The 21,448-nt window shown below is 45.5% G+C and overlaps 1 protein-coding gene across 1 annotated transcript in view; it reads left to right on the top strand.

The window, feature by feature from the left end:
- Window positions 1-21,448, top strand: part of MBD2 (methyl-CpG binding domain protein 2) — a 66,779-nt gene that overhangs the window by 38,217 nt on the left and 7,114 nt on the right. Inside the window, exons 3-5 of the mRNA XM_081881673.1 lie at window positions 2,082-2,219; window positions 12,277-12,367; window positions 14,451-14,628. Of these exons, the coding sequence (XP_081737799.1) occupies window positions 2,082-2,219; window positions 12,277-12,367; window positions 14,451-14,628 (407 nt within the window). The remainder of the gene's footprint in view (window positions 1-2,081; window positions 2,220-12,276; window positions 12,368-14,450; window positions 14,629-21,448) is intronic.

The following is a 21,448-nucleotide window of genomic DNA, read 5'->3' on the forward strand; positions in this document are numbered from 1 at the left end:
CAGCTCTGTAGAATATCTTCCTTTTATTCTATTGCTACAGCTATAATACAAAACTATATACAGAGCTACAAATTCTAAGCATAAATCAATGCTATACTCTGAGTGCCTGCAGCTGCTCTTAGCAGCAATCTTATCACTAAACACAATCTCTTGCACTCTCTCTCCGACACACTGACTGACTCTCTCTCTCACACAGAGACTGACTCACTCACTTGACTAATTAAGTAGAGAGCAGTACATTGCTCCTCCTCTCTGTAGAGTCAGCAGAGACCTCAGGAGATCATCAGGAGATTCTTGGGTATGGGAGGGGTGAAATCTCCTCACCTTGTTGGGCAAAACGTTTCTGCATTGCAGGGGTCCCTCCAACTCTAGGATTCTATGATCTTCTGTTTAGTTGTTGCTTTGTGCCTGTTTTTCTTAGATTTTGTATATCAACAAATATCTAGATATTTGTTGAAGGCTGATTGATGGATAATAAATTAGGAATGGAGCCATTATTTCTCTCGTAAAAACATAAGAAGGGCTTGCTGGATCAGGCCAATGGCCCATCAAATCCAGCATCCTGTTCTCACAGTGGCCAACCAGATGCCTGTGGGAAATCTGCAAGCAGGATTCAAACACAAGACCACTCTCCCCTCCTGGGTTTTCCAGCAACTGGTATTCAGATGCATTTCTGCCCCCCACTGTGGCGACAGAGCATAGGCATCATGGCTGGCTAATCCTCTTCTAAAGCTGTTTCAGTGCTGTTTCAGTGCTGTTTTGTCCTCTTTCCCCTTCCTTAGTGACCCTACATCAGCATTTCTCAATCTGTGGGTCCCTAGCTAGCAAGGCCAGAGCTCAGGGATGATGGGAGTTGTAGTGCAACAACATCTGGGGACCCACAGGTTGAGAACCACTGCCCTAGACCATGGGTAGGCAAACTAAGGCGCAGGGGCTGGATCCGGCCCAATCGCCTTCTAAATCTGGCCCGCGGACGGTCCGGGAATCAGCGTGTTTTTACAGGAGTAGAATATGTGCTTTTATTTAAAATGCATCTCTGAGTTATTTGTGGGGCTTAGGAATTCGTTCAATTTCTCCCCAAAATATAGCCCAGCTCCCCACAAGGTCTGAGGGACAGGGGACTGGTCCCCTGCTGAAAAAGTTTGCTGACCCCTGCCCTAGAGACAGTCAGGTGAATGCTATATATCCTGTCAGGTTCGGTGATGTGAAGACATCACTGCGGTCAAAACAAAGCAAAGTGAGGCAATACTTTCCCAGATCAGTCACATGGGTGTTCCCTGCCAATTGGATCACTGATTGACCTCACAGGAAATCAGCATTCCAGGCAGTTACAGCCCCCTTCCAATGTGATCCTGGAAAACCACTCCAGGAAGGGAGTGCTTTTGGCTGCTATGGAAAATGTTCTATGTATGTTCTTTCAGCTTGGCTCCAGGTGAAAAACAAGCAAAAGATAAAGCAAAAGGCATTATCACATGGGTAGGCAAACTAAGGCCCGGGGGCTGGATCTGGCCCAACTGCAATCTAAATCTTGCCCCTGGACAGTCCGGGAATCAGCGTGTTTTTACATGAGTAGAATGTGTCCTTTTATTTAAAATGCATCTCTGGGTTATTTGTGGGGCATAGGAATTCATTCATCCCCCCCCCCAATATAGTCTGGCCCTCCACAAGGTCTGAGGGACAGTGGACTGGTCCCCTGCTGAAAAAGTTTGCTGACCCCTGCATTATCAGAATTCCAGCCAGGAAGAAAACTCATGGAGGATGTGAAGCCGGACCACAGAAGGTGTGTGGCTGTGGCTGTGATGTAGTGAGAGTCCCGAGGGCCAGGTAAAAAGGCTTGGAGGGCCACATTTGCCCCCACCCTTGCCATACATGCATAAGTAAGCTGGTCCATGAAATTTCCCCAAAGCGTATTTTATCATGGTGACTCTTTCTTTAAAAAATGCTTGATGTTCAGGAGGAAAATACGAGCAAGTTCTTGCATGTCCCGCTGTGATTACCAGCTATGTAATAACTTCTCTTGTTTCCCCATTCTGCTTATCAGCTGTGCGATAACATGTGGTTTTTTTCCTGTCTTCGAATAGGGCAAACCAGATTTAAACACAACACTGCCAATCAGACAAACGGCGTCTATTTTTAAACAGCCGGTCACCAAAGTTACCAACCATCCTAGCAACAAAGTGAAGTCTGATCCACAGCGAGTGATTGAACAGCCCAGACAGGTAACTGGGGACGATGGGTGGTTTGGGGCTGATATGGCCCAGAAGGACAGCAATTGGAAACTATTTTGTCACAGAGGAAATGACGTGAAATACTGGGACACCTGCCAATTGGCAGTTGTGGTCAAATATCCACCACTGTATTCCATTTTTATTACAGAAATACAAAATCAATGCCGTCTAAATATCAACATGATGCTTAATGTGCAAGATGCTTTGCATTAATACTTTTTAATATAATTTAGACAGAAAAATTTATTTTGTGTGAAGGAAAAACAATGCAAAACTATTTAAATGACTGGCTCATCTTAAATGTGTAACAAACAAGGCTAACAAAGTGCTCCAACAACTCAACGAAAGAAAGAAGAAAGTTATGAAAGCTAATTTATTTTTATTTATTGCATTTATCACTCACCTTTCCTCCAGGAAGAGCTCAAGGCTACGTGATCCCACCCTCACAATAGCCTTGTGAGGCTAACAGATGGTGACTAACCCAAGGTCACCCAGTGAGCTTCATGACTGAGTAAGGATTCGCAGCCGCCTCTCCCTTTTTCTAGTCTGATACTCTAACCACTACACCTCTGCATCTTGTATTCTGGGGCACCGTAAAGAGCTTCCCCTCAGAACTCTTTTTATTCAGAAGTTCCACTGGTATTGCTGGGGCTTGAACTTCCCGTTCAGATTGCAGCCTTAGGACTAGGTCACGGTTTCTTTGTACGTGTGTGAGGATATTGACATTTCACATATCCTGAGAGCCCATACTCTTGGTTCACTGGGAGCTTTTTTTGGGTGAGTCAAAGGCTTTTCCTGGGTGTCTGTTTCTTCTCTGCCTCCCAGATGCATCACGTTGGAAGTCCTTTTGATCTTCCTGGATGATTAAAGGTAAAGGGACCCCTGACTGTTAAGTCCAGTCGCAGACGACTCTGGGGTTGCGGCGCTCATCTTGCTCTATAGGCCGAGGGAGCCGGCGTTTGTCTGCAGACAGCTTCCGTCTGTTGACTAAGCTGCTTCTGGCGAACCAGAGCAGCGCACGGAAATGCCGTTTACCTTCCTGCCGGAGTGGTACCTATTTACAGTGGTACCTTGGGTTAAGAACTTAATTCATTCCGGAGGTCTGCTTTTAACCTGAAACTGTTCTTAACCTGAAGCACCACTTTAAGCTAATGGGGCCTCCTGCTGCTGCCGTGCCGCCGGAGCCCAATTTCTGTTCTTATCCTGAAGCAAAGTTCTTAACCTGAAGCACTATTTCTGGGTTAGCGGAGTCTGTAACCTGAAGCATATGTAACCTGAAGCGTATGTAACCTGAGGTACCACTGTATCTAATTGCACTTTGACGTGCTTTCGAACTGCTAGTTTGGCAAGAGCAGGGACTGAGCAACAGGAGCCCACCCTGTCGCGGGGATTCGAACCGCTGACCTTCTGATCTGCAAGTCCTAGGCTCTGTGGTTTAACCCACAGTGCCACCCGCATCCTGGATGATTAGGTCCTCCTAAAATAGATTAATCTTTCAAGATGACTTTGAAGGCCTGCGGGAGAAACTCTCCAGCAGAATCATAGAATCATAGAGTTGGAAGAGACCACAAGGGCCATCGAGTCCAACCCCCTGCCAAGCAGGAAACACCATCAGAGCACTCCTGACATATGGTTGTCAAGCCTCTGCTTAAAGACCTCCAAAGAAGGAGACTCCACCACACGCCTTGGCAGCAAATTCCACTGTCGAACAGCTCTCACTGTCAGGAAGTTCTTCCTAATGTTTAGGTGGAATCTTCTTTCTTGTAGTTTGGAACCATTGCTCCGTGTCCGCTTCTCTGGAGCAGCAGAAAACAACCTTTCTCCCTCCTCTATGTGACATCCTTTTATATATTTGAACATGGCTATCATATCACCCCTTAACCTCCTCTTCTCCAGGCTAAACATGCCCAGCTCCCTTAGCCGTTCCTCATAAGGGATCGTTTCCAAGCCTTTGACCATTTTGGTTGCCCTCCTCTGGACACGTTCCAGTTTGTCAGTGTCCTTCTTGAACTGTGGTGCCCAGAACTGGACACAGTACTCCAGGTGAGGTCTGACCAGAGCAGAATACAGTGGCACTATTACTTCCCTTGATCTAGATGCTATACTCCTATTGATGCAGCCCAGAATTGCATTGGCTTTTTTAGCTGCCGCGTTACACTGTTGGCTCATGTCAAGTTTGTGGTCAACCAAGACTCCTAGATCCTTTTCACATGTACTGCTCTCAAGCCAGGTGTCACCCATGATCTGGTCTGTTAGAAAGGCTTTGTGTGTAATCTTGGTTCTGTTGTGGGCCTGGCTGTTACCTTGTATATTTCCACAGTGAGAGCTGTTGTTCAACAGTGGAACGGACTCCCGCGGGAGCTGGTGGACTCTCCTTCCATGGAGGTTTTTAAGCAGAGGCTGGGTGACTATCTACCATGGAGGCTTTAGTTGAGATGCCTGCATTTCAGGGAGTTGGACTAGGTGACCCTTGGGGTAACTTCCAACTCAGGCATAGGCAAACTCAGCCCTCCAGATGTTTTGGGACTACAGTTCCCATCATCCCTGACCACTGGTCCTGTTAGCTAGGGATCCTGGGAGTTGTAGTTCCAACTCTTCCAGTTCTAATACAGTGGTACCTCAGGATACGAACAGGATCCGTTCCGGAGCCCCATTCGCGTCCCGAACGGAACGCAAGATGCGACGGCACGTCTGCGCATTCACGGGTCATGTTTCGCCGCTTCCGCGCATGCGTGTGATGTCATTTTGAGCATCTGCGCATGCGTGAGCAGCGAAACCGGAAGTAATATGCTCCGTTACTTCCGGGATGCTGCAGAGCGCAACTCGAACGCGTTCAACCCGAAGCGCATTCAACTCAAGGTATGACTGTATTTCTTTCCAAGAAAACATTAGGGGTGTACACACTGAGTATACAACTTGTGTACACAAGTGGATGAGCTGTACGGTAAAATTTCAAGACAGTGGTCTTCCCTGTCACCCTGATAACTGACTCTTTTTACTGAAGATGCTATGAACTGAATCTGGGACTTTTGGTATGCAAAGCAGATGATGATGATGATGATGAAAACCACCCATCTGACTAGGTTACCCCAGCCATTCTGGGTGGCTTCCAAATTTAACCGTAGTTTTCTGTGTATAAGATGATTTTTTATTAGTATAAAATAATGTTAAAAATTGGGGGTCGCCTTATACACGGATAGTGCAGAGTGGGGGATGGGTGATTGGTTGCAGTCACGAGCAGGAGATTGTCAGCTGCGATTGGGCGGGTGATTGGTGGGTGCGGCAAGGGCTGCTGCTGATTGGCTGCTTCTGTGTCAGCTGGGCATGTGATTGGTAGCTGCTGCTGTGGCAATTGGGCTGGCGATTGGTGGCTGCTGGGGGTGAGTGGGCAGACGATTGGTGGTTTTGGCGACGTGTGATTGGCAGCGTTGGCCAGGCGGGTGAGCGATTTTTGGCAATCCCCCTGAAAAAAAAACTCAACAGCTCTTGGCAACATCCCCCCAAAAACTCAACAACTCTGGGCATTCTCCCCCCACTTTCTTAATTTGGAGTCCCCCAAAATAGGGGTCGTCTTATACACAGGGGCGTGTTATACACAGAAAAATACGGTAAACACAGCAAGACATCAGGACTACCTTTAGATAGATGCTCTGTCATTGAGCTCTAGCCATCTCCCCTTTTCTGGCAAGCCTCCTCTATTTATTTATGCTTTTATATGCCTTATCGGGTCACTGCATGTATATTTATTTTAAGAAATAGTTTTAATAATAATAATAACAATAACAACAACAAATATGGTGATATAAATATTATTGTATGGTATTTTATCTGACAATTATGATATCATTTTTTTGCAAGCTGCATTGTAGATGGAAGGGTGAGGTGCAAATATTTTTCATAAATACCTACGTTAATGAGGATTTCTGATAAGTTTCCCAAGGTGGTAATGTACAGCCTGGGCAGCTGCCACATCTCAAATTAAGACCCTGCCACCTTCATTTGTGTGGGGAGCTTCTTCTTCTTTGAATAAATTTAATTAGAGTTTATAAAGAGAGATATAAAACTTAATACCAAGTATCTTTTTTCATCCAACCGTAATCTAAATAAAATAAAAACGTGGAGGAAACGAAAAAGGATAGGATAAAAGAAAAGAGGAGAAGAGGAGAAAGAAATGAGAGAAAATGACAAGAAGAAGGAGACAGAAAAGAAAAGAGAGAATAGTAAAGATAAAGTACAGAAATTAAAGAACTTTGGATTCTTTACCTGTCTGCTGTCTATAAACAACAGTCACTTCATTGGTGTGGAACATCTGACCCATAGGCTGTTTTGGGTGAGGCACGCCTTGGTGACAGAAAAGGCATCATATTCAAAAAGCACCTACCGTATTTTTTGCTCTATAAGACTCACTTTTTCCTCCCTAAAAAGTAAGGGAAATGTGTGTGCGTCTTATGGAGCGAATGCAGGCTGCGCAGCTATCCCAGAAGCCAGAACAGCAAGAGGGATTGCTGCTTTCACTGCGCAGCGATCCCTCTTGCTGTTCTGGCTTCTGAGATTCAGAATATTTTTTTTCTTGTTTTCCTCCTCCAAAAACGAGGTGCGTCTTGTGTTCTGGTGCGTCTTATAGAGCGAAAAATACGGCAATTCAAGTTGCTGCAGAGGAAGGCCTGCATTTGCATCTGCACCTTGAGTTGGGAAAGCACTGCCTTCAAGCCAGGGCTGCAAAGGAGAAAATGAGAGCACACTTAAGAGCATGCTCCGGATTCTTCTTTCACAGCCACAGTTTGAAGCGTCAGTCACGTGGCATCCTAATGACATCAGGCGAGGGACAGGTGGCTCACCCACCCCACCTGTCGAAAGTGGCCCACACAGGGTTAACTGCTCCTGGATCTGGCCCTAGTAGCGGGGATGGGGGGAAGACCTCTCTGCCTGATGAGACCTTGAAGAGTTGCTTCCAGCCAAAGTTGGGATGATTCATTTATAAGGCAACTTCTCCCTTTGTATATATATATATATTCATAATGTTGGAGATCATTCCATGCACAAAAGAATGAAGAGCATTTGGTGTGACTTCTCTTGAGTCCAGCAGCGTCCTCCAGACCCTACCTGCCATTTCCCAGAAGCTACAGACCAGTGCTCCCAGCACAAGATCTCCAACATGGATTTCTTAAGTGTTCTAGAACTGCAAAGGCATTGTTACTGTCCCAGCTCTGCAGAAAAGCCTGCGAAGAAGGCACTGAGCTTTGAAACCTAAGGAGCAGTCTAAAAATGCTGAAATGGGAGCAGCTTTAGGCTTCAGGTTAATCAAGTGTCTTTTTCTTTGTTGTACGAATGTGCTGAATAGGGAAGGGGCCCAGTTCAGACATTCAGACCTGCGTTAAAAGCTGCCCACATTAGCAGAGAGCCAGCCTTGAGTGTTTGCAAGTTTGGAACCACTCAGACAATATCCTTGTGAGTACAGACAGTTTGTCTGATATAAATGAGACTTCCTATTTGTCTATGCAGCACCTCGTTTCATTTTGTGTGGTGCTGAGCTTATCACGAGGAGACTGTAGCTCAACCACAGGCCGCATGCTTTGCATTCCGACGTCCTGGTTTCTCAATCCCCAGAACCTTCAGTAAAAACAGAACCAAAAATATCACATATTGTAGAAGCTGACTAAATACCAGCTCCTTCAACTGTTCCTCATAAGGCCTGCTTTCCAATCCCTTGATCATCAACCCTTCCTCAAGCTTGTTAGTATCCTTCTTAAATTATGGCGCCCAGAACTGGACACAGTATTCCATGTGTGGTCTGATCGAGGCAAAATAGGGTGGTACTATTACATCTCTTGATCTGGACACTATACTTCTGTTGATGCAACCTAGAATAGCATTATATTTTTTTGTTGCAGCATCACACTGTTGACTCAGGGAAAGAACTCTGCGGAGCCACTGCTGTGAGCTGAAGGGGCAAATAGTCCGTAAGGCACCTGGCAGGACCCAAGCCACCAGTAATTCACCTTGAGCAAGCTGGAGTTACCTCTTTCTTAGCAAAACAGGATCAGCACAGGAATTTCAGGCCTAGTGAGCACAGCAACTCAGGTCTTGCCCCCATGAAGCAGTTGCCTAGACCAGGCACCCCCAAACTCGGCCCTCCAGATGTTTTGGGACTACAACTCCCATCATCCCTAGCTAACAGGAACAGTGGTCAGGGATGATGGGACCTGTAGTCCCAAAACATCTGGAGGGCCAAGTTTGGGGATGCCTGGCCTAGACTAAAGGTCCCTGCCTCCCCACAGCCAGCTATGTCTCCTCCTCTCCAGGATGTATCCCAAGCAATCTGAGATTGTGCCTCTGTCGCTGCCTTTGCTCCTCCCTCTTCATGCCTCTCCTGACTCTTCACAAGCCTGACCCATCTCTGCCTCTTGGCCTCCTCCTTTCCTACTTCAGCTTCTGCCTCCGATTCTGAACCTCTCTCTTACTAAGCCCTGTTATTTCTTCAGCTTCCACCATCCCATCCTTCCAGTCTTCTCCCTCTGATCACTCATTGCCGTCCCACCACCAAACCCAGGGCTCTGAGCCTTCTTCCCTTTGGGGTTCCCCAGCTGGTTCCTTCCACTATTCCTCTTTGTCCAACCAGTCTATGGCATCATCTCTATCTGCTTCCATCGCATGATAGATGTTGCTGCAGGCCTAGATGTCTGATACACACAACTGATTTCTCCTCTTCCTCAACACCTCTGGCATTGCTTTTAAAAAGGTGGCATCTTGTTTACTGCTGCACCCAAACTGTGGCATATCTTGCCCTGCAAGGCTTGGATGACCCCCTCTCTTTAACCATCTTCCACCCGCTAGGAAAGTCATTTTTGTTCGGGAAGACATTTTGCCTTGTTGAGCAGAGAGTATTTTCCTCCCAGATTTGCTGTGCCTGTTCTGCCTCTTACTACGTTCCATGCATGTTCAGTCTGTGCACACCATTGCTTGAACTGGTACAAGTGTGATATACGACGAGTGTACCATCTGTGTACCTGTGTTCACAACAGTTGAGCTGTAGAAATCAACGAGTGTGTGCTCTTTTGTACAGACACTTGTACATGTGGAGGCGCATGGAGGCGCAGATTACAGCTATAACAAAGGCGGCCTATGGAGGCGCAGATTACAGCTATAACAAAGGCGGCATTTTTTCATCTCCGCCAAGCTAAGCAGTTGGCCCCTTATCTCTCTCGCCCTGACCTAGCCACTGTGATCCATGCGACGGTCACCTCCAGACTGGATTATTGTAACTCGCTCTACGTGGGGCTGCCCTTAAGACTGACCCAGAAACTCCAGCGGGTGCAGAATGCCGCGGCGAGACTCCTTATGGGGTCTTCGCTGCGAGATCACATTCAACCGGTACTATACCAGCTGCACTGGCTCCCGGTGGAGTACAGGATCAGGTTTAAGGTGCTGGTTTTAACCTTTAAAGCCCTATACGGCCTAGGACCCTCGTACCTACGGGACCGCCTCTCCTGGTATGCCCCACAGAGAAACCTACGGTCTGCAAATAATAACATCCTCAAGGTCCCAGGCCTCAGAGAGGTTAGGCTGGCCTCAACTAGAGCCAGGGCCTTCTCGGCTGCGGCTCCAATCTGGTGGAACGCTCTGTCACAAGAGACTAGGGCCCTGCGGGACATGACATCCTTCCGCAGGGCCTGCAAGACAGAGTTGTTCCACCAGGCCTTTGGTCAGGGCGCAGCCTGACTCCCTCCTCTGGCAACCTGCTTAGAATCTTGCTTAATTAGTTGCCATTAATTTGATTTTAATTGATTTTTATAATGTAATATTTTTAGAATGTGTGAATATTTGATTGTTTGATTGTTGATTGTTGTTAGCCGCCCTGAGCCCGGCTTCGGCTGGGGAGGGCGGGATATAAATAAAATTTATTATTATTATTATTATTATTATTAGAGACAGCTTGTACCTGGGTTCAGTGTAATGTGGGAACACGCTTTGTATTTTCTTGATGATGTTGTCTTTATGATGATGTGGTTTTAATTGATCTAAGCTGATCTGAATACCCATATGCAGTAGAAGGGTCGAGATAATTATATACGTGTATCCATATAAGCACACAAGGTAAAGTAGCAAAGGCTGTTGATGATGGTCTGGTGAAGGAAAACAGGAATGAAATAATTGAGTTGTCTCGCGAAATGTGTAAATATGGGCTGAAGTTGGTCACTGCCACGATTGTCTTAAAAGTGATCTTAATTGGACAACCAAATATTAATGGCTTGTGTAGAGAGCACTGAAACAAAGCAATTACGTTGCGTACAAAACTCATCCATCACATTATCACTCTGACCAGGGTCTACAGGGATCACCAAACTTATCTGACATAATTGTAACCTAAATTGATTTTTTAAATTGGCTAAATGGGAACATTTTATATAGTCCTTACAGTAATCATGCCAATTGTATCATTTTAGTTCCTATTTAAGATAAATTAAGTAGATGTTTAAAAAATTGTACTGTCATTTTCACAATGAAAAATTACTTGGGGGTAACAAAAAATGCTCCAATTACTAAGTAAGGAGTTGCAATTGAATACCTTGATTTTCAGGAAAGGAGCACATTTCAAAATAATCTAATTAGGTGCCATATGTAAGGATCTCCATTTGCATGATACATCCACTTGCTTAGGGTGGTATTCAGCTAAGTTTTACTCACAGTAGGCCCACTGAAATTAATGGCAATGTCTTAGACATGTTCATTAATTTCAGTGGGTCTCATGGTAAGCAGCAAGGTTGGTAATTCAACTAAGTTTTACTCAAACGTAGTTCAACTACTACCCTTGCTGATTACTCTTATTTTTTTCATTTTGTTTTTCCTTCAACGTGTACTCTCTCTCTCTCTCTCTCCCTCTCCCTCTCCATTAGCTCTGTGAAGCTTATTAGACTGAGATATAGTTAACTGGTCCAAGCTTACCCATGGCTGAGCATGGATTCGAATTTGAGTCTCCTTGGTCTACAATCCTTGCAGATTTCCCTCCATGCGCAAGTTCACAAGCACCTTACCGATGCACGCATTTTCAGGTGCTGAACTTAGTCACCCTGTGCCACAGGGCAAATTACACTTACACTAGGGCAGAATTAGCAATCGAGATGCCAAATCAAAGTTTAGCTGGTCCCAATGAGTGATTTCCAATGCAGAAAGCACCTTTGGAACAAGGACTCTTATTTAGGACAGCAGCAGGAGAGGAGTGGGTTAAATTCTTCCACCACACCTGCTGTGCTCCTTGTAATTATCCATTGCTCTCCCTGCAGCTGATGCTATCTGCATTTTTTTAAAAACAGCAACAGCCCCCAACAAAGCTGCCTTCTGCATCACACGTAGTTTGGTCCTTGGGTGAGCATCCTTGAAAGCTACCTACCCCCTTTTAAGTTGATTATGCAGCCCTAGCATATTGGAAGCAATCAAGGGCTCAAGACGATTGTCCTTAACTGGAAAAAGTGTGCGTATGCTTAATTGTTGCTTAGTTGTTTTTGCATCAGTTTAAAGTAAGCAACTCTAGCCGGCGCTCATCTGCATTGGAGCAATCGGGTGTTGGTTTGTCCTGTGCACAAGTCCCATTCAGGTGTGTAGGGAAGCAACTGTGTTATTGGGCAGCGACTGTTCATTTCGCAAGTCTTTGTGCAAGAGAACTTCCCAGAGGATAGTTTCTCTTCAGTAGCAAAGCTCCGTAGGGACCTGGCACCCATAATCTGCCCTGGAAGTAACCTTGAAAAAGAATAAAAACAAGGGATGTTTGCTTTAGTATCACCGCAAGCTGCTTTTGAGAGGTTGATTGCCTCCAAATAAATGGCGCATAAATATTTGAACTAAACCCGCAAATAAACAAAACGATTCCTTCTGCTTTTTCGTCAAGTTGGCAGCATGCAGAGGCTGCCTGTAAATCTTCCAGCGCTGTTGCAGAAGGGATTAAGTTTATGCCTATAAAATGAATATTCCGTCTTGGTTTCCCTCCCCCCCCTGCAGTGTTTTTGTTACTTTTCCATTTTAAATTAACCCGGCAATCTTTCAATCTTTTCAGCTTTTCTGGGAGAAGAGGCTGCAAGGCTTGAGCGCATCAGATGTGAGCGAGCAGATCATAAAATCCATGGAGCTGCCAAAAGGCCTTCAAGGTACTCTTTGCGTCAGCAGTGTTCCGTGCGCTACTAATAAATGGGTGGCTCTCAAGCTGGGGTGCAGAGGGACATTTTGTGCATGTGTGGATGCATCTGAAGGGGTGGGGAGTGTCAGGAGTTCAGCCTACACTTGAGTAGGACCCTGGCAGAGACACATGCCCGTCTGGCATGTTCTCTCCCTCCTGGTCGATCGTTCGGGAGCTTCAAAATCTTTCTTCACCCCAAACATCACAGCGACCGATGCCAACCGACACTGGAAACACTTAGGGATCCACAGAGTTTGCGCACCTTGCGTGACAGACCTCAGCTACTCAGCATTTTGGCTAATCTACTTTATTTACATATAAACACACATGGAGCACTGTAACATGGCTCCCTCTCTCTCTAGCATCAGACAACAAAGAGAAAAAAAGACCAAAGCACAACAGTCCCACTTCACGGAACACAGTAACACAAATATCCTGTCTCCATCACTTAGAATCATAGAATCATAGAGTTGGACGACACCACAAGGGCCATTGAGTCCAACCCCCTGTCAAGCAGGAAACACCATCAGAGTACTCCTGACATATGGTTGCCAAGCCTCTGCTTAAAGACCTCCAAAGAAGGAGACTCCACCACACTCCTTGGCAGCAAATTCCACTGTTGAACAGCTCTTACTGTCAGGAAGTAAGAGCTGTCAGGAACTTCCCACTTTGTGGAGTCAAAACATATACCGTCATGTGAAAGACAAAAATCCCATGACTGCAATCATGGAGCAGGAATTCTAACAGGGAGGGCGCACATGCTTGACTTTGCCCCCAGTGTCCACATTGTAGCTTCACATCTTGGTACGCTGGTGGAAGCCTAAAGGGTGATAAGAACATAACAGCAGTAGCCCTGCTGGTTCAGACCAAAGCTTCGTTTAGTCCAGATTCTCAGGTGCACAGCAACTGCCAGGAGGAGGAGAAGAAGTCCTATTCTGTGAGCAAAAGCCTGTTTGGTGTGGGGAGAAATTCCCTTTGTGGGTTCATTACAGAGGCTGTCACCAAATTCCAAGTTTGTCTATTTAGTACTGCATTACAGGACAGAGGACAGAGAGTCTACAAGAACTTCCCATTAGGAAACATGGTATATAGTAAAAAGATAGTCACCTTAGGTATTTCTTCCTCTCCCCTGCCATCTTCTACCACCCCACTGCCTGTCAGGATGCTGTCAGTGGCTCCCGGCTGGTTGCCCAGGAACGTATAAAGACAAGGGAGAGTTTCTTACCGTCCTTTTTTATTTTAATCTTTACAGAGAGAGGCTATAGAACCCAGACTCTTTGACAATGGCGTTGTCCCAAGTGAATCTCCACCGTCTCTCCCACTTCCTCATTCGTCATTCTCACAATCACTTTTACGGGTGCTACTATGTTCCCTCTGTCTTTGAGCTCTTTGCTCCCCTACTTTTAAGGCTTGCTGTGCTCTGGGAGACAGGGGGTCTGGAATGCTTTCCAATGTCAGCTGGGTGTTGTTCTGGCTGTTCCATGATTTCCCAGCTTTTCCTCTCATCTGCCTCTGAGCTGCGACCTCCCCCAAACCCCTGTTGTAAATCTATACTGCCTTCCTCTTCCTCCTCCCCGGAAGGGTCAGGATGGGGAGGTGGTCTCCACCATTCCTTCTCTGCCCAGTCCCTGAAATTGGCCCACCATCTTTTAGTCAACCACAGTCCTTGGAAATGGCATGTGTTAGAACCCTCCTTGTACCGTATCTGGAGTTGCTTTGGCCATTAGGTTCCTCCGAAGCTGGTTCTTGCCAGTTTTGTGGTTAGGCTGCCCTCTTGCCCTACAGATAATTGGTTGTCCAGAATTCCTAGAGTGTCAAGCTGAACCTACACCAAGCAGGAAGGTGAACTGAATGGGGCCAGCACTGTGTGGGGTGAGACCCGTGTGTGTGTGTGTGTGTGTTGCTGCCCCTGCATGCTTCATCTCCCTCTCATGTGCTCTTTGACTACCTGACTAGGCTCTGGGATGGGAGGTTTGGGATCCTTGCCACCGGATCCTGCCCGTTGAACTCTGCTCTGATGAACCTTATTGACAAGTGCTGCATTCACGTTCCAGGGGTTGGCCCGGGGAACAACGACGACACCCTCCTGTCTGCCGTCGCCAGCGCACTGCACACGAGTTCTGCCCCCATCACAGGGCAGCTCTCTGCCGCCGTTGAGAAGAACCCAGCCGTGTGGCTGAACACCTCCCAACCTCTCTGCAAAGCCTTCATTGTCACGGACGAGGACATTCGGTAAGTCCTTGCCTCTGTCCTTGCTCCCACTGCTGTTGAAGGGCTTTTCTTCTCACAGCAACCAGCTGTGGCAATCACACAGGGTCCCCGGACGTTTCACCGTCTCTTGATCCCTGTGCCACCACTTTATTTCTCGCTGCCACCACCCAGGCCCTACCTGGGACAATACTGAGTCCAGTCAGGGTTAAATTGGAACATAAACTTCTGTTTATTTATTGCAGTTTAACAAGCGTGTGTTTTCATAAACGGTATCGGTCATTTACAATCATGGGGTACCTATCCAGACCTATAACTTCCGCTACCTGCTCTCACTCACTAAACCACCTCTCAGATATTTACTTGTCTTCCTAGCCCCTAACTGTTCCTGACTCAGCTTATTTCGCTACACTAACTCAACCTACCCACAGACTCTATCCCAATTCACTCCCACTCCAACCAACCACCCAACTCCCAACAAACTCTCCCTTCGCCCCTCCCAGAGCTGGTTTTATAGTCCCTCTGACTCCACCCCCTAGGTTCTGATTGGGTAACTTGTTTAACTATTTCACCTCCAGCACTCTCATATGTTAACATCACACCAGCCCCATTCTCTGTGAGGTGAATGGAATTGTCTCCTTTTATCACTATGTGTGTTCACATTGCACAAACTTCCTCTCCTTCTCCCGAGTTGATTTCTGGATCTTACCAACTTTTCAGACTTCTGACCTTACAGTTTTACCACACTGCTGTTTCAAAGGTCTTCTATGAGCTCAATCTTGTCCATTGCACCTCCTCACAGTTTGTTGAAGAACCGTTGAACTTTCAGACGTTGGGCTGCACTGGGATGACCTGTAGCTGGAAGTGCAAGTTGGGCAAGCAGTGGTGCCACGCTTGCTGGGTTGATCGACTTGTAAAAGATCTTAAAGTGGATGGAATCAAACCTGCAACCTTGGTGTTATCAGCACCACACACAAACCAACTGAGCTACCCAGGCAGGCAAGCCTCAGAAAGGACAGGAAAAGAAAAGGATATTGAGCAACTGCAAATAGAATAAAATAAAATCATGCATGCTCCCTTAATGGAATGGACTTGATGATATATAGAGGCAATTTCCATAGTGTGAGAGACTTTTGGTAACTAGAGATGTAATGACTAGAAAACGATGTCTAAAAAAAGTTAGTAAGAACGATGGTTTGAGCTGATCTATTTTCTTTGAAGGGCCAGGTTTGCCTTCCCTTTGAGAGCAGTTGGAGGAAGCCTTAAATCGGGTGTTTAGTGTCACCAGCCTCCATGCTGCAGACCACCCTTCTAGCAGAGATTTGGCAGGCACCCCAAAATGTCTCTTGACCTCTCTGTGCCAACAAGCCTATGCGGTGGTTTAAAATTTTCTTGGGTATCCAGTCGTTTTAATCATCACTCTGTATTGCTTTTGTTTTATTTTTTATGTTGTTGTACAGTAGCCTGATGTTTTTTGAGATGACCCCTATAAAAGAAATAATAAACCTCCCTTCCCAATGGGAGATTTCTGTCCCCCCTGCAAAGCAAGGTCAGGATCACGACACCTGCTGTGTCGGGGCTGAACCCTGCATCCTCGCCTGTCCTCACTTCCCCCAGATTCCTGCATCCTTTCTGCCCATTGAGACTCATTCCTGTTGATGCTTAGAATGTTGCACCTGAAAGCAGGTTGCAGAGATAACTTTGTTTCATGAGGCTGCTCTTTGTGCTTTGTGACTTAAGAAAAGGTATGCCCTTTCTCTTTCCCGTCCTGTTAGAGCCCAGGTTTTGAAGGGCATGTTTGAAGCTTCTGCCACCTCAGCAGCAATGCAGCGTTCACAGAGCTTTGTGTATTTCTGCTGACACAACAGCCCACGGCCGTGCCAGTTCATAAACAAGGAAGTAAATCAAATGGGGTCATGTTTGGCCTGTGCTGGGTGAAATATGAGAGTGGGCACTTTCCCAATACAGTGGTACCTCAGGTTAAAGATGCTTCAGGTTACAGACGCTTCAGGTTACAGACTTCGTTAAGCCAGAAATAGTACCTCGGGTTAAGAACTTTGCTTCAGGATGAGAACACAAATCGCACGGCAGCAGCGGGAGGCCCCATTAGCTAAAGTGGTGCTTCAGGTTAAGAACAGTTTCAGGTTAAGAACAGACCTCCGGAATGAATTAAGTACTTAACCCAAGGTACCACTATAAATGTTTGCACTGTGGAGTCAGACTCGATTACAGCTGCCACATGCCTTTCTTTTTAATGCTCTATTTACATGTTGCTTTTGAGCCTCACAGTGGCCCATTTCCATAACTTTCTGTATCACCGGGGTGGGTTATCCAAATTGCATGGCTCCTTTCCACCCCCTTAAAAATACTGAGATAAAAGCTTTCAATAACTATCAAATGAGGCCACCTGCCCCATCTAGCTGCAAACAGATAAATGGGCGAGGTAAAAGCACTGTGGGGCACACCGTCTCTTGGCTAAGGATGCTTAAGGAACCTCTGTATTTCCAAATTCCCATGTATTTTTTTTAAAATGATATTTATTTAGATTTTAACAAGAAAAAAGGTTACAAAACCATAGAGAACAAAAAAAAAATAGACATCAGAAAAATACAAAAACCAAAAATTCAACACAAAAAGAAAAAAAGAAAATAAAGAAGGAAAAAAAACCACAAAAATAAAATTCCCTCTTTTCTTCTCATCTTTCTCTTACTTGTTTTCCTGACTTCCTCTCACCTCCCTCCTTGTATTCCATTTAAAGATTATTTCAGCAAATTCATACCCTCTTGTCTTACCCTTAATTGTATGTCCCCATATAATATAACTTCATATTTTCATTTATGGTCAAACCATTCTTGCAAGTTCTTATTTCACCTTATTGCTCAAACCACTTCCTTTTTTACATTAATTTCATTAATTTTATCTTGTCTTCAAATCATTAGGATTCCAAAATTTTGGAATCCAAATTCCCATGTAACTTGATTTGCTCCTCACCTCCCGTATGTGGATTGAAATGCAGCTATTATGTGGAAGATAGTTCAATAATGTCAAATGGTCCAAAATGCGGCCATCAGAGGCAGTCAATGTTGATGATATCATTGCTGTAGCAGCTTCACCGACTGACAGTGAGTTTCTGGGCCCAATTTAAAGTTCTTTTTTTTTAACCTTTAAAGCCTTAAATGGTTTGGACTGAAGTTGTTCCTTGGACTGGTTGCACCTGTATAATCCTGCCAGCAAAGAGCAGAGTGCGGTTTTGCTCAGGTCTTGCTTGAAGGCATCTGGTTGGCCATTGAGAGAGCATTGCTGTCTCCTGCTCCAGAAGGTAGGATTCGAACCCATGGCTTCAAGAAAGGAGATTCCAGCTAAGCGTTAGGAAGAACTTTCTGTCAGTGAGAGCTGTTTGGCAGGGGAACAAATTCCCTTGGGAGGTGGTGGACTCGCCTTCCTAGGAGGTTTTTAAGCAGAGGTTAGGTGGGCCATCTGTCATGGAAGCTTTAGCTGAGATTCCTGCATTGCAGGGGGTTGGACTAGATGACCCTCAGGGTACCTCCCAACTCTACAATTCTATGATTCTACGATGCTGGACTGGTTGGGCCTTTGGCATGATCCAGCAGTAGCTGAGCACCAGAGAATCTTCCTGCAGGTCCGCTTCGTAGGTTGCTAAAATGGGTGGCCATGAGAGAACGGTTGTTCTCCATGGCAAACTGCCAGCGTTGGAAATTCTCTTGGAAAATGAGGAGGACTTACACTAGGCTTTCTTCTGAAGTGCTTCCTTTTTTTGTGCAGGAATTATTTTTTAAAATACAGGGTGTCAGGGAACTGACATCGGAGCCAGGAGTGGAGGCAGAGCTCCCAAGCGAAGCCGGAGAAGGGGCAAGCAGGGAGAGAGGGAACTCATCGGCTGGGGAAGGAAATCAGCGTAACACCAGGGATAAAGGGGGGCGGTTGGGGGAATCGGAGAGGGGTCTCCAGGACTCTTCGCTGGAGACCAGCGGGGAGAGCACTGGTCCTCCTCTGCCCACACCCACCCTGCGCAGAAGACTTCCGCGCAGGGAAAGTAGGCGTAGACTTGGCGTCAAAGAGCTTTTGTGCTGGAAGAAGTTTAAGAAACGCCCACTGACGGATTCTGCTAGCGACTGAACAGCCACGAAGTGAAGGGCTGTCCAGTCAGGAAAGGTTTAACCAGGCTAACTAGCCAGGCATGGTAGCAACTTACGCACAAGCAACCCCCATACATCCATTACACAGGGGATTTTTGAGAAATCCAGTCCCTTCCTTCCCTGCAATATGAAGTGATACAGCCTGGGTCCACTTTTACTACAGTGGTCCCTTGGTTCTCAAATTTAATCCATTCTGGAAGTCCGCTCCAAAACCAAAGTGTTCCAAAACCAAGGGCCGCGCTTTCCCATAGAAAGTAATGCGAAATGGATTAATCCATTCCAGACTTTTAAAAACAACCCCTAAAACAGCAATTTAACGCGAATTTCACTATCTAACGAGACCATTGATCCATAAAATGAAAGCAATAATCAATGTACTGTACTATAAAATAAGACAGTATTGTAGAGGATAAAAATTAAAATTAATTTTTTTTTTCCGTACCTGCACTGATGATAGTCATTGTTTGGGGGGGGGGGGGCTTTTATCCATTTCCGCAGTCACACAGTCAATCAATCAGTAGCTAACTGGGTTCCACACAGTCACAAAAACAAATTAACCGAAAAAGCCTCAAAAACAAAAATGCAAAACAAATAGCAAAAACAAAAGGGCCAAGCTTAATCTATTCCGGAGGTCTATTTAACTTCCGAAATGTTTGAAAACCAAGGCATAGCTTCTGATTGGTGCAGGCACCCCGGAAACAATAGCTGACAGCCACATCAGATGTTCAGCTTCTGAAAAATGTTCGAAAACTGGAACACTTACTTCTGGGTTTTTGGGTTTTGGGAACCAGGGCGTTTGAGTACCAAGGCGTTTGAGAAGCAAGGTACCACTGTATATGACCTGTGCTTGTGTTTGAATAATAGAATTGTAGAATTGGAAGGGAGCGCAAGGGTCAGTTATGCCAGTCCCTGTAATGCAGGAGCGTTTTGCCCAAAGTGGGGCTTAAGTGTCTCATGTTCTATCACTGAGCTATCCTGGCCAGTCCTAACGTACAACAATTTCGCAAAATTGCTCTTGCAACCTTTTGCTTTAGTAGACTTTGCTCACAGATATTTTACCCAAATAGGCTAGAAGAGTTTGGTGAATTTTGAGCAGTCCTGGAAGCTCAGAGATGAACGCAGATCTTTGATGCTGCAAATCCCTTCCCCACTCCTTTATTTCTCCCTTTGAAAATTAGTTTTGTTCAGTAGTCTCTACCATCTTCTTAAAGTTTGGGACTAAGCGTTTTTTCGGCTTCACTGTGTCCCGAACGATGTAATGGAGGCATAAAAAGTTAACACAGCATGGGTTCCCCCCTCTTATTATTTCTGCCGCCAGCAGGAGACGGCTAACACATAAAAAGAAATGTTCCAAAGGATTTCGGGGTGTTTTTTGTTTTGTTTTAGCAGTTGAAATCCCAGACTGCCTCCGGCAGAGGGCAATGTTGAACCACAGTTCTCTAATAGCAATGGAATCCTGATCTGTCAGAAAAATAGTGTTTCCAAGGTTCGTTTGCTTTGAAAAGTCACATCTCTTGTTCCTTCTTTTCTTTTCCTCCACGTCACACTTGCATTAAAAAAAATATTAATATTATGTTTGCACGGGCTACCTTTGATTTAGTTGCATATTCAGGGACTTTTGTTTCCAGAGTGCCTTCTCTGCAAATTAGCATAGGAAATCAAGCTGAACGTATTAATGGGAAAGTCATTTGCTTCAGGCCTGCAGTTCTTACTTAACTTGTGATGATGCGTTTTCACTTAAAGGTAGCCGCCTAAGTGCAAGTCGTTTTGGGTTTTTGTGACTGCTGAGTCCCTCTCTGGTGATATATATGCAGGACAGGGTTGAGCTGTGTAAGCGCAAGATATAATAACAGGGAAATATTTTGTGATATTTCCCCCAAAGGATCTGTGTTCCCATTCTCCTTTGACAGATTCATGTGCTTCATCAATACAGTGGTACCTCGGGATGCGAATGGAATCCGTTCCGGAGCCCCGTTCACATCCTGAATGGAACGTAAGACACGACGGCACGTCTGCGCATGCGCAGGTCGCGTTTTGCCGCTTCTGCGCATGCACACGACGTCATTTTGAGCGTCTGTGCATGTGCGAGCAGCAAAACCCGGAAGTAACGCGCTCAGTTACTTCTGGGTTGCCGAAAACGCTCAACCTGAAGCACATTCAACCCGAGGTATGACTGTATTATGATGCTGGTATCCAAACACTCCTCATCCAAACATGGCCAAGACTGTAGTTCAGTGTTAAAGCATCTTCTTTGCATGCAGAAAGTCCCAGGTAGGGCGGCAGAGAATTTTGATTCAGTTTGCATTCAAAAGACAAAACTACCTAATTCAAACTTTCTGAAGCAATACGAGAACCAAAACACAGGCGTCCACCAGAATTCACACTTTTCTGAATTTTGCAGTGCAGTTCACCGGCCAAGAAATGCATGCAAAATAGCATACACCAGAGTAAAGTGTTCATAAGCTACATATATTAGTGAAAAGATTGTACAAAAATGCGCTGCATTGGGGTGGGAGGGATTGCCTTGGGTATATTCAGGCAAAACTGCCAAACAAACATGTATAGATTGAGAGAAATTTGTACTAAAATGCTGACAAACTTTCACGTTTTTGTTTCTTTTAAATTGCAAACCAATGTGGAAATGTGGAGAACTGAACTTAAGACTGGAAAAATAAGAAACTGCAAGA

The sequence above is a fragment of the Podarcis erhardii genome, assembly GCF_964252035.2.
Source record: "Podarcis erhardii genome assembly, chromosome: 11".
NCBI classification, from domain to species: domain Eukaryota; kingdom Metazoa; phylum Chordata; class Lepidosauria; order Squamata; family Lacertidae; genus Podarcis; species Podarcis erhardii.